The sequence below is a fragment of the Malaclemys terrapin genome, chromosome 9, assembly GCF_027887155.1.
Source record: "Malaclemys terrapin pileata isolate rMalTer1 chromosome 9, rMalTer1.hap1, whole genome shotgun sequence".
NCBI classification, from domain to species: domain Eukaryota; kingdom Metazoa; phylum Chordata; order Testudines; family Emydidae; genus Malaclemys; species Malaclemys terrapin.
The window spans coordinates 89878152-89900641 of NC_071513.1; the positions used below are offsets into that span (position 1 = coordinate 89878152).

The 22490-nt window shown below is 41.0% G+C and overlaps 1 protein-coding gene across 2 annotated transcripts in view; it reads left to right on the forward strand.

Annotated features, from left to right (window-relative positions):
* Window positions 1–560: 560 nt before the first annotated feature.
* The window catches only part of SEC62 (SEC62 homolog, preprotein translocation factor), a 28523-nt gene continuing 6593 nt past the window's right edge, over window positions 561–22490 (forward strand). Inside the window, exons 1-5 of one of the 2 annotated variants that reach the window (XM_054039179.1) lie at window positions 561–637; window positions 9345–9453; window positions 15102–15207; window positions 20575–20791; window positions 21205–21297. In XM_054039179.1, coding sequence (XP_053895154.1) covers window positions 602–637; window positions 9345–9453; window positions 15102–15207; window positions 20575–20791; window positions 21205–21297 — 561 coding nt within the window. In that variant the 5' untranslated portion in view covers window positions 561–601. Of the gene's footprint in view, window positions 638–8460; window positions 8548–9344; window positions 9454–15101; window positions 15208–20574; window positions 20792–21204; window positions 21298–22490 lie in introns of those variants that run through there. The other variant, XM_054039178.1, reaches the window with a different exon arrangement.

The following is a 22490-nucleotide window of genomic DNA, read 5'->3' on the forward strand; positions in this document are numbered from 1 at the left end:
AAAAAAAAAACTATTGTGTGGCACAGGAAGAGACTAGCAGGGACCGAGGGGCACGAATGCCCCAAAATGGTGATGACCCTGGCCACAAGGGTGAGAAAAGAACCCCAGGGATACAGCCACACTTGAATGGTTAATGAGTTAATTAACGTGTTGATTAAGACGTGTTAACTAACACCACTGTGAGCGCTAGTGTAGACACCACACCAGCACCTGCCATCGGTGGCCCGTCCAGGGGCGCTAGGTAAGATGCAGGCACCACAGCTACATTCCCCTCCCCTCAGGCGGGGCGCTGAGGGAGCAGGGAGCGCGCTACTGAGGAGGCCGCCTAATACCCAGCGGGGTGCTCGCCCCCGCCGTGCTGGACAGCGGGAGCGCAGGGCACGTGTCCTGGCTCGAGCCCCGCCGGGAGCCCGCCAAAACCGCCTCCGCCCCCGTCCGGCGAGCCGGTCCCTATCCCAGCCCCCACACTACCCCTAACCCCTCCCGCCAGGCGTGAGCCCAACTGAGCTACCCGTCAGCTCCGCCCCGCTCACATAGCGGCTCCCGCGGCCTCTCGCGAGGCTCCCGCCCCCACGTCACCGGCAAACCAGACGGCGACAACATGGCGGAGCGGAGGAGACATAGGAAGCGGATCCAGGTAGTGCAGCTTCCCTCGGGGACGCGTTGTGTCCTCCTGCCCCGCCTCTACTCCCGCTCGAGCCCCCTGCGGCTGGCCCTGCTCCCCACCGCCGAGGCCTGCCCCCCCCGCCCCCCCCCCACTAGCCTCTCGCCCCAGCCCGTCTCCCTCCCGTACAGCCCCGCCAGCGTGCCCCTCTGCTCCCTGGAGCACCCCTGCCCTTCTCCCGCCTGGAGCCTGCGCGCCCCGCCGCATGCCCCTCTCCCCACCCGCCTGCAAAGCCCAGCCCACCTGTCCCGCTGGCACCCTGCATCATGTGAGCACACGCGGACCACCCTCGCCATGCTACCCCGTCGTGATATCGTAGTAATACATCACCCCCGCCCTGTCTGTGCTGGCCTGCGTGCACCCACCCACCTCCTGGGCATGCTCACTGACCCCCTCTCCCCCCACACGCACAAACACACCTGTGCAGAGGTGCACACCACCACCCCCCCCCTGCGCCTCACCTGTCGCAAAAGCGCGGCTGTGCGCTGCCCATTGAATTAATGGGAATGACCATTTTCTTCTCTTGGAGGAGGGGACAGAAGGGGTTTCCACATTTAAGAACCGGTATTTTATAAAGAACGTCTGAATTTCTCATACCTTCTTGCAGCTTAAAGACCTATTCAGTTGTAAACAAAAATATGTGGAAGGGATTTTCTTCATAATATGGTTTAAAACGTTTCATTACTTTTCTTAGAGACAAGGTGGGTGAGGTAATATCTTCTATTGTAACAGCTTCTTTTGGTGAAAGAGATGAGCTTTTGGGAAATTTAGACAAATGATTACTTTTGTGAATAGTGGGTGTTTTTTTCAGGTACAGTAAATCACCCCTCCTCCTTTCCTTCTCTCCCCCCCCCCCAAAAAAATCTTACGTATTTAAATGTTTGTTTAGACAAATACTAATGGGGGGGGGAGAGGAGTAAATACAGTTTTTCAGTAAATATTCAATTGGGGGAATAAAGTATTTATTACAACTGTAACAATAAAGGTATCTGTAGTTCAGGTTGCCAAAACATATTGGGTGGGATCCAAGGTACTTAAGTTCCTAAATCGCAGTTTTGGTGCCACTGAGATCCATAAAACACCCACTAAATGCTGTAGGTGTCTAAACTCATTTGGCACCTAAGTTTTCAGGGTAAAAGTTCTCCTTTGTGCCTATGTTTATGTCTCTGAGAGTGTGCATGTCTGCCTTCCTCAAGGTGTTGAGACACCATCTCCTGCCTAAACCGCAGAGCGATTCACAAGCCCAGGAAAGATAGGCATTTGGCTGCCTATCTCACATGCATGGCCCAAACTGGTAGGTGGCCTATGAATGTGCCTACCAGATTGGGTCCCATTCAGAATCTGGCCGGAGGAGGAGGAGGAGATGGTGCCCATCTTATAACTTTAGCCCCATGGTTAGAGCATTCACCTGGGACGTGGGAGATCCCGGTTCAATTCCCCCTTCTCTAGCAGAGGGAGAGGGATGATTTGGACAGGGGTATCCCACATCTCTCAGGAGAGTGCCCTAATCATTGATGTGGGGTTCCCTCAAAGTCTCTTGCTGAAGCTTGTCCACCGTGGATAAATAATAAGTGAGTGGAGCAGAGGAACTGAAGCCAGGGTCTCTGACTTCCCAGGTGGACGCCTTACCCACTGTACTACAGTCATTCTTTCCCTCTGTCTCTGGCCCAATGACTATTTAATGATTTATCCACAGTGGAACAGTCATTGAGTGAGAGAGAGTTTCTGAGAATTTACAAGTTATTTTGTTAAGTTAGTTTACGTTAATTAAAGACAATCCTTTAAGAAATTAAGCAGCTATCAATCTTTTCTCTGTCCCAAATGATCTTAACAATGGAATAATGCAGGCATTTCAGACTTCCCATATAGTTAAAATTAATTGAAATCTTGTGCAAGAGCACAGGGGGAACCGTGGAAGCACAGAGAGTCACCGACTAAGATCTCTTACCCTCCTTCACATATCACCAGTTTTGCTAATACAGCCCTCTCACTTAATAAGTCAATTGCAAATTAAGGGTCAGATTCTCCAGTATGCTTAATGCTGCTCTGATGATGCAAAGCAGCTGTAAAACCATCTTAACTAGCTGATGTGCTCTGGCTGTTTTGGTGTACTGTTGAATTTGCCCCTAAATTTAAAATTTCAAAAAAAGATTTTGAGGTTGATATTACAGATCTTCAAATAATTAGAAATGTTGTATGGTAATATTCTTCTCCTGACTTTACAGGAGGTTTCTTGTTTAGTATTCATGTCTGAAAAAACCTTAGAGAAATGGAGACAAGAAAACTGCATTAACATGGAATTAAGTTTGAGACTATATATCAAATATATCAGTAACTTCCCAGTTGAAAACATTATAGAGAAGTTGTAATGTTCCTAAACCCAAGCATTACAAACCCAGAAAATGATGCCCTGCAGGGAGGGGAATATGTGAAAAAATCTGTCTTTAAAAATAAATTTAATCTGGGATCACAAATACTACATTACTTTAGAGCAGAGATGAGGTTGTTTAGATTTCTTCACCACGTATTTTTTTTTTTTAACCTGAATATGTTTGGAGTTCTTCTAAATGTAACCTTAACTCTGAATTTCCTGGGTTTGTAATGTATCTTTTGGGAATAATTACGCCATCCCCGTAATGTTGTATTACTGATATATCCTCTCAACCTTAACTTCATTTTAGCATATTTTGTCTGGGAATATATATGTGTGTGTGTGCACATTTGTGAACTCATGGACGCAGTGTTCATGTAATGAATTGTAGAGTCATACAATACGTCTATTTATTCACTTTGATCATCTCACGTGCCCCGTGCTCACTAATCTATCACACTGGGACTTATTCTAGCATGCCATGCCTGTGATCAGCGTCAAACAGCCACCATTAAAAACCACCACCAACAAAAAACTGTCAGAGAAACGTTTCCTCTTTCTTCCTCCCAGTGTGGAATTTTCTGGGGGGTGGGGGGCAAATCATACCTGGTTTGAGGCCCAAGAAGGGCAGGATTCATTCTTATGCTTGTGATCTGTTCTTTTTTTTAACTTTTTAAAAAAATTACTATTAAAAAAAAAATAAACTGGAAAAAGCATAGATAGAACAAGAAAATAATCAGGTGCTTACAAGTTAGAACTGCATCCATTGCAATAATATGATACAATACTCTAAAGTGTCAGTGATTGAATTATTCTTTATATAGCAAACAAAATACAAACAAATAGGATTAAATACAGTCCAGGAAAACACTCACCAATAACAATTTACATATGACATTTAATGTCTGGTGTAATAACAACCTAAGGCTCCAATCCTGCAAACACTCATACACGAATTTAAAGCATTTAAGAAGTACTCCTGAATTGAACAGGACTATTCACATGCTTAGAGTTAAGTATGTGTATAAGAGTTGGCAAGACCAAGGCCTAAATTTGTAACACAAATACGTAGGTAAACATATGTTGCCTTCTTAGCAGTTTCTCCATCATATATCAAACAGAATGTTGGAGATGAGTCCATGAAGAGAGTACTCTTTAATTTGCAGAGTTCTTAATTGGCCAAAATGAGTCAAATGGTCAATTGTTTTTCTCAGCTTCTTGGACTGTCTTGGCATAGTTCAAAAAGGATCACCAGTTTTCAAAGTAATACTGCAAGCTGCCTCTATAAGAGAGTCAATTTTTCCATTATAAGGGTATATCAGATTTTCTGGAACCAAGGGTGGAATCCATGAATCAGTGTAGGCTCCTAACTTCTGTTTAATCGGTGGAAGTTAGGAACCTTAATATAAGTTAGGAGTAGACGTTGTTTTGTGGACTCCACCCTAACTGTTTATTATAGGCCGGTGTTTAAGCTTCCGATTATCTGCCAGTGAATAGCTATAAAAAAGCCTGACTTTAAAGTCTGGCATTTTGTGGCCTTGCTGGGCAGTAAGCAGGAGCTTTATCCCATTGAGAAGGGAGAGAGTCCCAGCAATGGGACATCTAGCCATGGAAGGTGCAAAGGTAACAGTATAGTCAAAACAATTTTATGTTTAGAAAAACTATTTAAAATAACTTCTTGGAGGGTTTTATGTGTCTGACATTGAATTCATAATAATTAAGTCAAACGACTTTACAGGAGGAGAGAGATGAGATGAAAATAAGCTCCAATAAAAACTTTTAAACTTCTGTAAAATGTTCTTAAAATAGTTCTTTGCTGGTGGCTTTCAATAGAATGCAATGGCTAATAATATATATTCATAGGGTTTTAAAGAGGAGACTTTGCCTGGATGCGTGGCATAGAGAACAATGTATAATTAACCATGGCACACATTAAATGGATTAAAAGCTGGCTAACTGATAGGTGTCAAAATGTAATTGGAAACAGGGAATCATCAAGTAGGTGTGTCTTTAGTGGGGTCCCACAGGTATCTGTTCTTGGCCCTACACTGTTTAACATGTTTATCAATGACCTGGAAGAAAACATAAAATCACTAAAAGTTTGCAGATGACACACAAATTGGGGAAATGGTAAATATTGAGGACAGGTCACTAATACACCGCAACCTGGATTGCTTGTTAAACTGAGGACAAACAAACAATGTGCATTTTAGTATGACTAATGTAAATGTATTCATCTAGGAACAAAGAATGCAGGCCATACTCACAAGAGAGGGGAACTCTATCCTGGAAAGCAGTGACTCTGAAAAAGATTTGGAGTTGTGGTGGATTATCAGCTGAATATGATTTCCCAGTGTGATGCTGTGGCCAAAAGGACTAATACAATCCTTGGATACATAAACAGGGGAATCTCGAGTAAGAGTAGAGAGGTTATTTTATCTTTGTATCTGGCACTAGTGCAACTGCTCCTGGAATAGTGTGTCCAGTTCTGGTGTCCACAATTCTAAAAGGATGTTGAAAAATTGGAGAACGTTCAAAGAAGAACCATGAGAATGATTAAAGGATTAGCAAACGTGCCTCATAGTGATAGACTCCGGGAGCTCAATTTATTTAACTTAACAAAGAGATGGTAACGGGGTGATTTTGATTTCAGTCCACAAGTATCTACGTGAGGAATACATGTTTTTATAGTGGGCTCTTCCATCTAGCAGAGAGAGGTATAACACAATCCAATGGCTGGAAATTGAAACTAGACAAATTCACACTGGAAATAGGGTGTAAATTTTTAACAATGAGAATAATTAACCACTGGAACAATTTATCAAGATTCATGGTGGATTCTCCATCACTAATAATTTTTAAATCAAGATTGGATGTTTTTCTAAATGATATGCTCTAGGAATTATTTTAGGGACATTTTGTGCCCTGTGCTATACAGGAGGTCGACTAGATTACTATGGTTGGTGTTCTGGCCTGGGAATCTGTTTTATGTCTAGATTAATAATGAAGGAGGTTAGGCTCTTGATTTAGGCAAAATAAGAAAAAAACAAGTTTCTCATATCCCACCAGGATTTGTTTCCTTTCCATAGTTATGTAGTCTCTCATTTTCCCCATATCTAGTTGTGTTGTTTCTCTCCCTCTTGAAATCCCACCCTCATCTCTTTTCCTTTTTGTTCTGTTTCCACTCAGTGGTGTTTCCCTACCACACAGTTCTCTTCTGTGTAGTGTTCTGGCAGCAAGGTGAAATTTATTAAAATTTTGGTCTTTGAAGGATCAATAAAAGGGATTTTGGAGATAAAAATTCTAGTAAATCTTACTTGGGTGGCAGTTTAACTGAGGTAGTAGGAAGAGCACTATATTCAACAAAATGTTGAAAAGAGAAAATCCTGAGGGAATCAGATTGCTAAAAATGGTGTGATACTTAGTGATATTGAGGTTTCTGAAGACCCAAGACTTTAATTTTTCTGAGCAAAGTCTATCTGTATATATATAAAAAGGATGTATTTAAAAAAATAAAAAACTTCCTTTACAGACTCCAGGTTAATATATGTTTAAGAAAAAGTCTAAATACATATGGTCAAAAAAGAAAAACACCACCACAATCCTCCTCCCCCCCCCACATACCTGTTACCTAAGAAACCTGATCCAATGTGCTCTTTCATCTCTTGTTAAAAAAACAAACATGTTTTATAACGTACAATGAAAGTATTCACTTAAACACAAAGTCGTCTTAGTCCAGTTCATTTGGACAGGTGTTCAGTTGAACATCACAGCTGGCACTTTGTTGGCTGTTTCAGAGGCTAAGCTGTTGACTGAATAGGCACTTAGGTTGAACTGCACTGGCCAGATTCTAAAGTGGATAATTTTATGGTGCCTACCTAAAATTGTGCCTATACTTTCATTTGGATAAATAATTAATACTTATTAAATGCCTCTCATCTTAGTGTCACTGTATTTCACAAATATTAGTGTATATATAACCACTATTACATAGATGGAGAAACTGAGGCAAAGGTTGTGGTTGGCCAATGGCTCAGTGCAAGTTGGTGGCAGACATGGAAATAGAAATCCAGATTTCTTGACTTTCAGTCTGTTTCTCTAACCACTATACACAGGCTTTTGGGATTCAACTAGATGAAAGATGTGTTGGTTGTTATTTTTATGAAGACTTTTAACATCATAATCCTACAGTTGGTGGTTCTACATTTGGGTTGGAATCTGTGGGTAGGACATTGTACAATAGCTTGCACCACTGTTTCCGTGGTTTACCCCTTTGGTGGATGAATAAAGGACTGATCTTCAGAAGTGACAATAGAACACTTTTTACTAAAACTAAACCAATTTTCCCATTTGTTAGGGCTCTTTTCAGTTAGTTTCATGGTGATTTTTTTTAAAAAGAGGTCAGGTGCTGAATGGAGAGACAGGGAAGGAGAATGGCAAGAGACAGAGGAGTGTACGCATAAGAGATGTCAGATAGTAGAGGAGGAAGAAAAGAAGAACAAGAAAAACAGGAGATGTAGCAAAACAGGATATGAAGACAAAAATAATTTATTCCATGATGACAGCACTTACTGTCAGTCAGACAAGTAGTGTGGTCTTCAAAAAATCCAAGTCAGGTGTGGGGAAAGGACCAAATCACCTGGCATAAGGTTAGGAGAAAAAATTAGGCATGACCTTTGCTTTTAAAATGTTGTCTCCTACTATTTTATCATTAAATATTAATTTTGAAATGTGATGCTTTTAGTTGTTGCACAACAAAATTAAAGCTATGACTGAATACAATAAAGTGAAAAAATAGAGGATTCTTTTTTAGTGAGAGAGATTTATATGGGGACACAATGTCAATGATCAGTAGTAGAGAGAGAGAAGGTTGGTGAGGTAATATCTTCAATTGGACCAATAACAGATATTACCTCACCCATCTTGTCTTTCTATTAACCTGGGACCAATATGACTACAAGAACACTGCAATGAGCAATATTGTTTTTTCTTAAAGAAAGGATGCATGTCTTACAGTTAAAATATAGTACCCTAGTAATCTGGAGATCTTACTTCTAGGCCTGGTTCTGTAACAGGCTTCCTTTGAGGGACCTTGGGCAACTCATATACCAGTCACTTAGTCTACAGTTAGTCTTAGTCTTAGCTCATCACTTGGGGCTAGATTTTCAGGGGTATTTAGGTGCCTAAAGGTGGAGATAGGCACTTTTGTAAATCCCACTAAAAACTTGAAGATGTAAGATAGACACTTAAATACTTTTGAAAATCTGACCCCTTAGCCTTTGTGTCTGAGTTTCCAATACTGACCTGCTTGATGGGTCTAAATGCTAATTCATGCCTGTAAAGTGCTTTGAGATCCTTGGATGAAATGTGTTATAAAAGAGCAAATGTGGTTTGTTTTTTTTTCCCCAGAGTGATATTTTTACTTTGACAGATTTCTTAAATGAATGCTAAAGATGTTACACAAACCAACAAAGACAAACAGAAAATAAATGTTCTCTCTCTAGGACACAGTGTAAGCTTTAATTTTTAATTTTGTTATTGTCTTCCATCTTTCATATGATTTAGACAAGATAATTGAGTTTCACATGCTGTGTGCTTGAGGTCATTTGCTTGAATTTTGTATAAAAATGTGTTCTGAATGAGTACATAATTCTTTGAAAAAGAGTGAAATTAACTTGTTAAATATAAATAAATAAAAATTAACTCATAAGTGAAGCCTGTCCCAGGTTCTAGGCACTCATGCCATGAGTTAAAAATACTCTTGGATCAAATACAGTCCTTTTCAGACTAAACAGGAACACATTCTTTTCTCCACAAATGTCTCCCATCAGACAGCAAAACATCTGGACAGGCAAGTGAGTGAAAATTGGGGTTTACTATAAACTCAGTAACTCACAACTGTAACTTGAGCCTCTACATGCTTATATACTTTTATAAAATATCCACTACCGTAATTCCTATTAGGAGACCCATCTTGCAATGATTAATAGCTTATCTAAACAAATTTCTTTCAAATTCTTTCAAAATAGTACAGATCCTTAGCCCAAGCTAAGTCCCATTTGTGCCATTCCACTTAAAGATGCTGTGAAGGTGTAGTTGGAGAATACCCTTGTGAGACAGAACTGGTATAATAGAATGCCTGGGGGACTTTTGGGGGATAGCATGATGCTATACTCTGGTGATCCTATGTCAGCAGAACAACCCCTGAGGACCGCTGCTTTAATTTATGCCCCCACAAAGTGGGAGGAGGTGGTGGAAAGGAAAGGAGGTGGTGGAAACCAGTATTAATTTTATATTTTTATATTATAGGAAGTTGGTGAGCCGTTCAAAGAGGAGAAAGCTGTAGCCAAATACCTACGTTTCAACTGTCCAACAAAATCTACCAACATGATGGGCCACAGAGTTGATTATTTTATTGGTAAGATTACTTGTAACCAAATAATGATGCTGCATATTTACTAATATTGTACTTTTTTTAAAATTTAGGTTACTAATATTTTTAATTAGTAAGCTGTATATCATTTATAGCCCAGGGAAGTTAACAAGGCACTTACTAGTCAGAAGATTACATTTACCAACTTGAAGTAGATGCAGAAGACACAGTCAGGAAAGCAGAAGTGAGGTCCAGAGTAAGACACCCTGGTGAAAAGCCCTATCTGTCTTCCACCCCTGTCTGCTGGTAAGGGAGGAGGACTGAGATTTCTAACAGGGAGTTATCCCTGCACCCTGCTTGGGGGGTCTAATGTTCACATCAGTCACCTAGTAGCAGGTGGCTGATAAATCTGATACCACATCCTACCTCTAGCTGCTGAAAGGGAGAAGTAGCTTTCTGTCTCTTCCCCATCCTCTTGAGTATCCTGGTTGCTGTGAAAGGGACTCTGCTACTTTACTTCTCCAAAGCCTTCAAGCTGCTGCAGGGAAAGTGGCAGCAAGTTCCCACTACACAACCCCTCTCTTAGTCTCCAGTTTTTGGGTCTTTTTTCTCTGTGAATAAAGAAAGAGCTTTGTCAAACAGCAGTAGCAGCATTAAACTAACATGATTCATGATAGCTTCACAGTATTCCTGTAGGTTCTGAATGGAAGCAGGAAACTAACCGGAATCTTGTTAATTTCACTGTCTTGTTGCCTCACTGAGCTATGAAGAGGAGTAGAGGTACTGTGTGCAGACTTGGCAAGACAATACTACATTGGCTATTCTGTTCTCATCCGGAAACTTATCTTTGTAATGATAAGGGGTATAAATTATCTTTTAATATGAAATTGATGGCTTAGTCTCTCATAATAGCCAGGGAAACCTTCCCATGTGCCATGGCCAGTGATTTTTTTTCAAACCCTATTTTTAGTTCACTTTTCATTGTGAAGTAATGTTACAAAAATTCTGAGGTGTTTTGTGTGGCATTAGGACTATTAGACAAGAAGTCCTACTTCTACTTATAACTTCATACAGACTGCTTTCTGTAGCCTTGGACGAGCTTCTGGATTTCCTGCCCTAGTTTCTCTATCTGTAAAATGGAAATGAGGGTAATAATTACGTACCTCAGATGGGTGTAGTGAGGCTCAATTAAGCTTCATAGTGTTTTTCAGATATAAAGGGCTATGTAAGAGCTATATACTTGTATTATAACTTTCTTGGTAGTTTGAATGGTTATATTTTATATTTTTCAATCACTTATTTTCCTTGTAACTTTTGGAGATGACACCCTATCCTCCTGATCTTGTATTCACTGGTAAAATTTTATACAAAAATGGCAGTAATATAACAGCAAATTCTACTCTCATAAAATGAAAGCATTTCTTGCTTGAGTGTTCAGTAAGTCATGTTGATGTTTAAAATGTTTATGCTAATCATTTTTTATTTTTTGAAGGGTGTCCGTCACATCCTTTCTCCACCCCTCTCCCATCACCACCCTTAAAAGCCCCAAGTTAAGGTGACCTTCCTGGCTGAGGAGAGCTGGATTTTGTTTCCTTCCTCCAGGGGCTAAGGATACTACTTTAACTTGTACCCATACCCTGCTCGCTTAGGGTCATGTGATATCAGGAATACTCCACCTGTATTTGGTATGATGGTGCTGTAATACTATAGTAGTTCAAAGTCTCAGTTTTGCCTGGGTAGAAACAAAGTGCTCTATTGTGTATCTCTCAGTGTTATAGGGAAACCTCAACGTGGGCACCCTCCTGCTGCCAACATTAGAAGCACAGGCATAGCTCGCCTCAGTTTCCATTTCAGCTGCCTATGCAAATGAATATTGTCTCTCTCAACAACAAATTCAGATGCTTTTATTCATATCAAGTGCCACAATCTTCACATCCCTCATGGTAAAAACAGCTTTTCCCAAAACCCCAAAGTAGAACACAGAACGCTTCAAGGTTACAACATAACACTCTTCAATCCCGTTCAGAGGTCACCATTCTCTGGTTGCCCACCTGAGAGTCATTAACGCTTCAACCCCAGTTTCTTTATCCCTGTTCCAGAACCTTCACTCTACGGGGCATTCACCTGAGAGTTCCAAGACCAGTTTCTTTCCCACAAGTCCTCTTCTATAGCCGCACATTAGATGCCTGCAGCATTCCACTCCCCAGGCCTCCTTACCTATGAGTTTTACCTCTGGTCCTGCGGATCTTCCTCTAGAGTCAACTCCTTGCATCTAGGTCTGGCTTGCACTGATCAGACTGGTTCTTTCCCTCATTCCTAAGGCCTCTGCACAAGCTTTCCTGCAACTCATAAAGGTTCCCCAGCACTAGTCGGTCCTCCCAACAGCTTTCCTCAGAACTAAGCAACAGAGGGTCCTGTGGCACCTTTGAGACTAACAGAAGTACTGGGAGCATAAGCTTTCGTGGGTCAGAACCTCACTTCTTCAGATGCAAGAAGTGAGGTTCTGACCCACGAAAGCTTATGCTCCCAGTACTTCTGTTAGTCTCAAAGGTGCCACAGGACCCTCTGTTGCTTTTTACAGATTCAGACTAACACGGCTACCCCTCTGATACTCCTCAGAACTAGTCACCAGCAGCTCGCGGTTACTGTTTTCCTACTGTTCTTTCCCTCTAGCCACTCTTTGCTACTCTTCTGTTTCTCCTCTGGTCTCAGGCTGCTCATGCCTGCTGCCCCTTCCTGACTCTGACATGCTCACACTCTCTCTCTTTGTCTCAGTCTCCTCCTTTTGATATGGTCCTGCTCTGAAGCCCAGTTGGAAGGCACCTGACCAGTCACAGGTGCAGTGAGCCCCTCTCTGTCTTAAAGAGGCAAGTCTCCCTGTGACTCCCAGAATACAGCCAAGATGAACTGTTTTTTTTTTTTTTCCTTCTTTTGCTTTTGATTCAGGTTCTCCTTCTAAACCATTTGTCTTATGTTGATTAGGAAATAATTTAATTCTTACTGTGGGATATAAAACAGAATTGTAAATAGTTTGTAAAAAGGATGAAATTCAAAAAGGACAAATGCAATGTACTCCATTTAGGAAGGAACAATCATTTGCACACACACAAAATGGGAAATCACTGCCTAGGAAGGGGTACTGCAGAAAGGGATCTGGGAGTCATAGTGGACCATAAGCTAAATATGAGTCAACAGTGTAACACTGTTGCAAAAAAAGCAAACATCATTCTGGGATGTATTAGCATGAGTGTTGTAAGTACAACATGAGAAGTAATTCTTCCGCTCTACTCCGCACTGATTGGGCCTCAGCTGGAGTACTGTGTCCAGTTCTGGGCGTCACATTTCAGGCAAGACGTGGAAAAATGGGAGAAAGTCCAGAGAAGAGCAACAAAAATGATTAAAGATCTAGAAAACATGACCTATGAGGGAAGATTGAAAAAATTGGTTTTGTTTAGTGTGGAAAAGAGAAGACTGAGTGGGGACATAACAATTTTCAAGTACATAAAAGGTTGTTACAAGGAGGAAGGAGAAAAATTGTTCTTCTTAACCTCTGAGGATAGGACAAGAAGCAATGGGCTTAAATTGCAACAAGGGAGGTTTAGATTGGACATTAGGAAAAACTTCTTAACTGTCAGGATGGTTAAGCACTGGAATAAATTGCCTAGGAAGATTGCGGAATCTCCATCATTGGAGATTTTTAAGAGCAGGTTAGATAAACACCTGTCAGGGATGGTCTAGATAATACTTAGTCCTGCCATGAGTGCAGGGAACTGGACTAGATGGCCTCTTGAGGTCCCTCCCAGTCCTATGATTCTATGATTGACAGAATAGTTCAACAATATATTTTGCCATGAAGCTATTCTAGAGTTCCAACAAACTTGAATTTGGAGTAAGGACTTAATTGTGTTCCATGTGATTGGACTGGATTTTGGAAGTGTTTTCATGAAGTCTACACTTTACTGGTATGATGCTCTGGCACTGTACAGATTATAGTTCTATGACATTATGCTTTTTTAAAAAAAACCCTCAATAATAAGAGATTGTTTAAAAAAAAAAAAAAAAGTGATACACCAGACTAAAGAGTGAAAAAATTGTTGCTCTTTTCCTAGCTACACACACAAACAGTTGCGTTTGTGTTTTACATTCATACAACCTCAAACTGGGAGATCACATGGTATAATCAATAACATTAATAGAATACTTCAGTAATGATCGGCTGAAAGCAAAGGCTTTCAGTTTTGAAGGGTTAAAATTGGAGTCCAGATTGGCAGCCTGTTTATGCGATAGCTATTGTACCAAGTGTAAATATTAAAACAGAAGGGGGAAAAGGATGTATGATCAGCTGTGCCAGAGCTCCAGTCAGTGCAGCTGAAGAGTTGGACAGAGGTAGTTCTGCTCTAAATTACCTTCTCACTAAACTCCTGACTGCAGTGGCCCCCACAGCCATTCTGTAGCCAAGGAGTAACAGAGCACAGCAACACTCCAGCCAGGCCTTGTTTCCCCAAAATGCCTTCTATGATGAGACTGGGAAGCAATGCTGTAGGGCTGGCTACATTATCTTTCTGCCATCTGAATATTCCACTATGCCAGAGAAATTTCCATATACTGGTATCTGGTTAAATTGGCTTGAAGCTGCATTGTATTGCCAGTGCAAAGTAACTTTATTGGGGGCCAGGATCTGTGCTGGAGCCTTTAAACTGCTAAAGTAACTAATCGGATCACTCGGAGAGTTGAGTTATAGGAGTTGGGGTTTGGTTTTGATTGGTTGTTTTAAGCTTTAAAATCTTCATTATGATTTCAGACACTCTTTCTGAGCCTGTGTGCATATGCTTACACCTTCGTACATGTTTGGACATTTGGTGTCTGCAGGCCAGTTTATATAGAAGGTGTGGGACAGCAATTTCTGGGAATAGGATAATCAGAATTTTCCAGGATAAACAAATAACTCTACGCTTTTCTTTTTATCTTATCTGCTCCATGATTAGTGTGTTGCTGTTCCTTTTAGAGCCTGGACATAACAATCCGTTTCATATTTTGTGCCAGATTTTTGCTTTAGATAGTCACATGGCTTCCTTTCATAGAATTTGACCAAGAATATTTAAAGATTGAACTGTTACATTAAAAAAATCATGCCTTGAAATAAATTTTAAAAATCTGACTTTTTTTTTTTTTTAACTACTTACATGTTATACTTCCTGCATTTCAGCATGGATAGTAAAAATGGACTAATAAGTTTAACTTTTTTATTTTCATTCACTAGCAGCACAAACTACTGTAGAGGATAATCTCTTTTTTTAAGGTTCCATTGGAATTTCTTAAAAAAACAGAAAATCCTCACACCTTAGTTTTGGAATTATAACAGAATTCTTCTTTGGGATAGGATTTGATCTTGCAATGTCCTGTTAAAATTGGTTTGTAATATAATATTGTAAAAAGTATGCATCTGAACCTGGATTCTTTATGCAGGCAAGGTTCCCATTGGCATCAGTGGGAGTTCTGTTGCAACACTGGCATCTCTCTCTCTGAGAGTGGGGTGTTTTTGTTTCATTATGCAGGTAGGGTTTTGTTCCTGTATTTAGCAAAACTGAGAACTAATTACAGATTCTGTTTTTGTAGTATTTGGGCGGATCAAATATTGAAGTGAGCTCTTCCTATATTTTATCACAGGTTTGTTTTTCCTTTTTTCCTTTCAGCCTCAAAAGCTGTGGACTGCCTTTTGGATTCTAAATGGGCAAAAGCCAAGAAGGGAGAAGAAGCCTTATTTACAACTCGAGAGTCTATAGTTGACTATTGCAACAGGTAGGGCCTTCTAGTCAAGATAAATAGTCTTAATAAAAAGTATAGTTTTCAAAAGCATTAAAGTCCCATTTTCTGAAGGCCCTAAATCACTTGGACCCTTTTGAAAATGGGACAGATACTTTTGAAAATTATATTTTCACTATTTTTCTTAACCTTTTGTGTGTACATTATAGTTACTTCAAAATAGACTGCTGAAGCAATGTATGTTTTTGATTAGAATGTTTGAAAAAATATTTGTGGTGTATCAGTAACATAGAAATAATGTAGTTTAATCATTGTAATTATATAGTCATTAACAATTAGAAGAACTTATTGGGTCCAATCCTGTAATTACTGGTGGCTTTGCCACTGGAGCAGCACCCCTGGAGGAAAAAGGAGACAGTAAAATAATAGCAAAGTAAGTATCTTTCTCCCAATTCCACAAACATTTTATGTTTATCTAGTAGAATAGCTGCTCTTTCAGATGAAGAAAGTATTTTTTCACACAACACACAGTCAACCTGTGGAACTCTTTGCCAGAGGATGTTGTGAAGGCCAAGACTATAACAGGGTTCAAAAAAGAACTAGATAAATTCATAGAGGATAGGTCTATCAATGGCTATTAGCCAGGATGGGGAGGGATGGTGTCCCTAGCCTCTGTTTGCCAGAAGGTGGGAATGGGCAACAGGGGATGGATCACTTGATGATTACCTGTTCTGTTCATTCCCTCTGGGGCACCTAGCATTGGCCACTGTCAGAAGACAGGATACTGGGCTAGATGGACCTTTGGTCTGACCCATTATGGCCGTTCTTATGTAAGAATTCTTGTGGGACTGCTGCTCTGAAGGCCTGGGCTCTATAACCCACAAATCTCCAGCAGCAGTCAATCAAGAGCCTATCGGCTGCATCGGAGGGCAGCAAAGATAGATTTTAAGTTCCTACTTTATGACTTGTAGGAGCAAAACAAACCTTCCAATAAAGACTGAAATTGGGAGAAGCTGTAAATGCCTTGTTGTTCTTCAAGTGATTGTCCACGTGGATTCCACCTTATGCACATCAGATTGGATTTTTTTGGCCAGCAGTGCTTGTTGGGGCTGGACCTGTGCTCTAGATGTCCTCCAGCCCCTGCACTCAAGGGCATAAGGGCAGAGTGGGCCCAACAGTTCCTCAGTTCCTACTTATCAGTCACGGCCCTACTGGGCTGCCTGGTGTATGCAGCCATATGCCCTCAAACCAACGTCCTCTGCCCTCACGTCTAGGGTAAGATCGTCTTCCCCTAAGAGGGAGGAGGCTATAACAGGCAGGGGCAGAGGAACAGTTGATCCTGGCAACAATTTCATCCTCCTCCCCTGATATGGCAGCCAATCTTTCTACCTTGTCCAACAGATGACTTGAAGGCATTCCAAAACTGAAGAAATGTATGGCCAAGACCCTTGACATCCCACTGAAATTAGTGCAAGAGAAATTGCAAAAGCTGCTAGACATTCTGCACCCTTCCATGTCTGGTAGACTCTATGCTTATTAACAAGGGATTATTAGAACCTACAGTGGACTTGTGGCAGGCTCCAGCATCGATACCTGCCACTTACAAAAGCGTGGATAGACAGTATGAAGTTCCTCCTAAGGGCTTAAAGTATTTTTATTTGCTTCTTAATAGGCATCAGGTTTAAAACAAATATAAGGAAGTTCTTCTTCACACAACACACTGTCAACCTTTGGAACTCATTGCCATGAGATGTGGTAAAGGCTAAAAGTATAACTGGGTTCAAAATAGAATTAGATATGCTCATGGAGGACAGGTCCATCAATGGCTTTTAGCCAAGATGGTCAGGGATGCAACCCCATGCTCCCGGTGTCCCTAAACCTCCAGCTGCCAAGTGCTCAGGCTGGATGACAGGAGATGGATCACTCAGAATTGTCCTGTTCTGTTCATTCCCTCTAAAACATCTGGCACTGGTCATTGCCAGAGACAGGATATTGGACCCTAGATGGACCATTTGTCTGACCCACCATGGCCGTTCCTGTAGTGCCAAATTCACTTGTTATAGTGGCTGTTACAGAAAGATCCAAGCAGAAAGGGCCTCCAAAAACATCACCAAGGAAAAAGGCCCCTAAGAAACTAGATCTGTTTGGCAGAGAAGACAATTTTTCTGCTGATCTCCCAACTACCAGCTTTGGGCAAAATATGACTATCTGAACTGGGACAAATTCTCTATTTATGGAAAGACTGCTGTAGGAGCATAAGGAAGAATTAAAATCCATCATGCTAGAGGCGCAGCTGATAGCTTTAACTTCCCTGTAGGCTGCTTTGGATGTATCTGATACATCCACATGCACCATGATCACATTGGTGGTGGTTCCGAATTGGAGAGGTCCAAAACACTAATCAGAAATGGATGAGGCCCTCCACTTGTTAAAGGACTCCTGAGTCACTTTGCGTTCTCTGGGTTTGTATAACTCAGCCCCGAGAAGAAAGCAAACCAGACCTCAAGATTCCTTCAGACATAATCGCTCTGCTCCATGCTGTTATAACTTTCTGAGGGCATTGGAGCGAGTACGGGAGAAGCAGAGTTTCCAGAATAGACAACCCATCGCTGCTTCCTCTGAACAGCAGTTTTCATGCCATAGTTGAGCCCTTTTGGCGTCTTTCTTTTTTCGGGGACGCCTGGGCTGGGATCGCTGTGGACCAGTGGGTGTGAGAGATTGTCAGCAAGAGGTATTGCATGCAGTTCCAGTTGTTTACTACCTTTCAGGTACCTTCCCCATCCTCTTCTGAGATACTGTTGAAGCAAGAGTTGGTTTTTTTCCTGCATCTCTGAACAGTGGTAGGAGGTGCCCTTTAAGTTCAGGGGAAGGAGTTCTTATTCACATTATATTTTCATTCCAAAGAAGAAAGGTGGCTGGCATCCTATTCTGGACCTTTGATGTCTCAACAACTTCATCTACCATTTCAGGTTCAGGATGGTGACTCGAGCTTCCATTAGATCCTCAAGACTTTCATGGCTCTAACCTTTCAAGACACCTATTTTTAGATATCCATACATCTGGCTCATAGGAAATACCTCAGATTCCTAGTAGGAACATCTCATTACCAGTACGGTATCTTGTCTTCTGGTCTTTCCACAGCACCAGTACTGTTCAAGGACTTGGCAGTTGTAGCAGCTCTCTTAAGGAGAGAAGGGATCCCATGTCTACCAATATCCTAATGATGGGTTGATCCAGGAAAGATCACCACAAGTGACCAACTTGATTAAAGTAGCCTTAACTTTCTTTGCCACACTGTCTCAAAGCAGAGAGTTCATAGAAGTCTTGTTAGATTTCAGGTCAGCAAGAGCCATCTTCTTCCACAAAAAAGATTTTAAACTATTGTGGTGCTCAACGACTTGCATTTCAACTAATTGGACTGTTTACTAGACCTGAAACAACTTTGGCTTCCTATTATTTCCATAACGGTTTATCTAGCAATAATATCTGCACAGCACCCTGTTATCCAGGGCCAAACTGTATTTTTTCCATCCTAGAGTGGCTAGATTCCTTAATGGCCCTATTCATTAGTTTTATTTTTTTTGCCCCCTCCAAGTCGGGAGTCACCTGCCTCTTGGGACCTCAGTATAGTTTTAACAGGATTGATGGGTCTCCTTTGAGGGTCCTTAGGTGGTATAGGGAACAGCTTGTTATCAGTGAACACTGCCTTTTTAGTTGCCATTACATCAGCTTGAAGGGTTGGGGATTCAGACCCTTATTGTGGGGACACTTATTCTTTGACAAAGGCTTCCAGAATGGATGCCTATCTTGGTAGGGCTGTCTTGCCGTTTTTGTTTAAGTAGGACACCTACAAGCAAATGGATTGTTTTGTTACTCACCAAGTGTAGAATCTGTGTGAACAGTCACTGAAAGAAAGAGCGCTTACTACCTTACAGTACAGTAACTGGTTCTTTGAGATGTGTTGCCCAGGTGAATTCCACACCCCGCCCTCCTTTTTTGCTATTAGAGTCCTACTCTTCTGGGATTCTGTTTTGGCGAAGGACCATGGTTGGGGTTGCTCCACCCTTATGCCTCAGGTGAGGGGTGGATGGGAAGCAAGGAGATCTAGGGCACAGGTGTGGCCCCAATAGACACTGCTGGCCAAAAGAATCTAGTCTTACAGGCATGAGGAACATGTGCACCGAGAGTGGAATCCATGTGGAAAACACATCCCAAAGAACTTCAGTTACTGTAAGGTAAGTAACTTTTTTTTTTTCTTTTGAATAAAGGATTGAGGACCTGATTCTACTGCTATTTTACATTAAATATTCCCACTGGCTTTAGTGGGAGTTTGTGTGCATAGGAACTGCAGGGTCAGGCTGAAAGCAATGTAGCTTAGGATCAGATTAGCAGAACTGGACTATTTTTCAAACATATTCTTAGTAAAGTTACTCTGCCTTAAAAAGGAAAAAAGAATGAAACCATGCTTTTCTTTTCTTTCTATCTGTTTAATTTTTGTTGTGCCTCCAGCTGTGTGTTTTATTTTAATATCATTCTGCATATAGTTTTTCCAATGAAGTAGTTCAGCTGATTTCTTTCCCTATAAAATATTTAGGTAAATAGCTGTGACAAAGGTACCTGATCTTTAATAATAGATAAATGAAAGGACGAGAATCAATTACCGGGTGAAGCGATGGCAACAATTCAAACTAACTAGACCACAAAGTAAGGGCCAGATTCTCTGGTGTTTTAATCCCTGCCTCCCGCAGTCCTAGCCTGACCTGCCCTTGTCGTGGCAGAGGCCATGACCACAGTATTTTATGCTCTGGCTAGCTCAGTTGGCAAATACTTGGTTTCTCAGATGTAAAAGTCTCCCCAACACTTTCCCCCTCACTTGGCACCAAGTTTCTGTTTGGACCGCACAGAATGTGACTGTTTAAGTGTGTTATCTTGGTTCCAGTAGTACATCTTGAGTCAACTTACAGCTCTGAACCACATAGCCTGATAAGTTGTATGTCCACTTCCCATATCTCCTGCTGCTGTGAGTAATGTTGACATGTAATTAAAGAGAAATATTGAAAGGAAGTGTATCAAATGAGAGAGTGTAAGAAAAATAATTTGAACAATGTACCCGATTTTCCACTCTCTTGGTTCTGGTGTTGTCATTTACATCTCTGCAAAATGCAACCGAATCAGGAATGTAGAAGTTTTACTCCCACTTTGCACAGGCATACAAAGAAGGCACACAGGTGTGAGGCAGAGGAGAATCAGGCCCACTATGTTTATTAATAACCAGTCCTGCTTGGTGTGACACCGTCTTTGCATCATGTTGTCACAGATATCCAATAACATAATTGTGTTCTAAACATATAACCACACCAGTAACTCCTAAATGATTTAGTAATATAACCTTTTTATTGTAAGACTCCTAAAGAAACAGTTCTTTCACCGAGCATTGAAAGTGATGAAAATGAAGCCTGATAAGGACGCAAAAAAAGAAAAAGAGAAAGAGAAAGGAAAGACTGAGAGTGGGAAAGAGGATGAGAAAAAGAGCAAGAAGGAAAGTGGCAAAGATGAAAAGACTAAGAAGGAGAAAGAGAAGGAAAAGAGAAAGGATGGTGAGAAAGAAGAGTGCAAGAAGGTAAGTGCAACCCAAAATAGAAGACAGTCAAACCTATTAGCAGATACTACTAACTACTGTGAAAAACCTAGTTTATGCATCCGAAGAAGTGGGCTGTAGTCCACGAAAGCTTATGCTCTAATAAATTTGTTAGTCTCTAAGTTGCCACAAGTACTCCTGTTCTTTTTGCGGATACAGACTAACACGGCTGCTACTCTGATACTAGTTTTTAAAGGGTAAGGTTGTTCGATCCAAAATGGGGAGTGCTTCTGCAGTAGTATTCTTGTTGTTCAGCACTCGTAAGCAACTTTGTAATAATGATATATAGATGCAGCCAAAATTTCAAAATGGGACCTGTGAATCTGGGGCCTTTTACAGTCTCTAAATTCCTTTTTAATTATTCCTTCTGTTTCATGATTGATATATGTTCTTAGGATGAGAACCCAGGAACACCCAAGAAAAAGGAAACCAAGAGAAAATTTAAACTTGAGCCACATGAAGATCAAATTTTTCTGGATGGAAATGAGGTGAGGTTTGTGTGTAACTTTTATTTCTACACTTCCTATATTTATCGGTGACCAGTACATTGACAATAAAATACTGAACCTGATTAATTTCTTCAGACTTTCCTTCTGCCCTCTTGATAGTTACCAGCATGGGTGGAAACTTGCTGGCCTCTGTTGCTAGTAGGTCATGCCATTTTGAAGTATTTTTAAATACTTCAAATTCAGCTACAGGGAAGGGAGTCCAAAGTGGTTGCCATCTAGAAGCCTTGTGGTCTGAACATGGGACTGGGAGTCAGGCACATCTGAATTCTAAACTAGGCTCTGCCACCAAATTTCTGTGTGGCCTTAAGTTATTTAACCTCTCCGTGCCTCACTTGCCTCTTCTTTAAATCAGATGATTTACTTCTCTAATAATACCATACTGTCTGGATTCCTGCCCTTGCACTTATCTCTTGAGACAAGAGGGAATTCCTGTACTTCTCAGTGATTTTACCCATTTAAACAGAGGGAAATGTGTCTCATACATAGACCAACTGCTGTCTCTCATTGGGCCCCTGGAATGTTTCCTTAAATTCCTTTCTGACGGTGGTCAGCAAAGGAGTGTCCCATGAGGACTGTGACTGTTATGACTGGTTCCAGTTCTCTGCCTATCCTGCAGACTATACATCGAGAGAAACTTACTTAACAAAATTGGTGAGTACCTATAGTAGTAGGTTTGTATATGTCTGGTATGCAGTTGATGTAACAGTCACCTTCTTTTCAGCTGTGAAGGTCACCAGTTACTGCTGTCAGGTACTTTGAATCTTCACTACTAGATGCAGATACTATCTGGCTTTAATGACATTCATTAATCATACTAGTTCAAAGTACTCTACACTTTGGCCAGAAGTTTTTTCCTTAGGGTGAGTGAATTCGTGGTTCAAGTGGATTGTGTAGTTCCCATGAACACCTTTGGTACAATGTGATGCAACAGTGGGGATTAAGATGACACTGTACCCTGGTACTGGGTATAAATTATTGCTCCTAATTGCCATTTGTTTGAGCCTATCAGATAGAATTTATCTCCCTTACTTAGTTTATTCCTACATTTGTCTTCTTTTGAGCCTCCTGGCTTGCTGTCTGTTTTCCCTTGATCTCTTTCTCCTGGGTGCCTCTTGGCACTTAGAGCAGTATATATTTTTTCCCTTTGGGAACATGAGTGAGTTTGTTTTTTA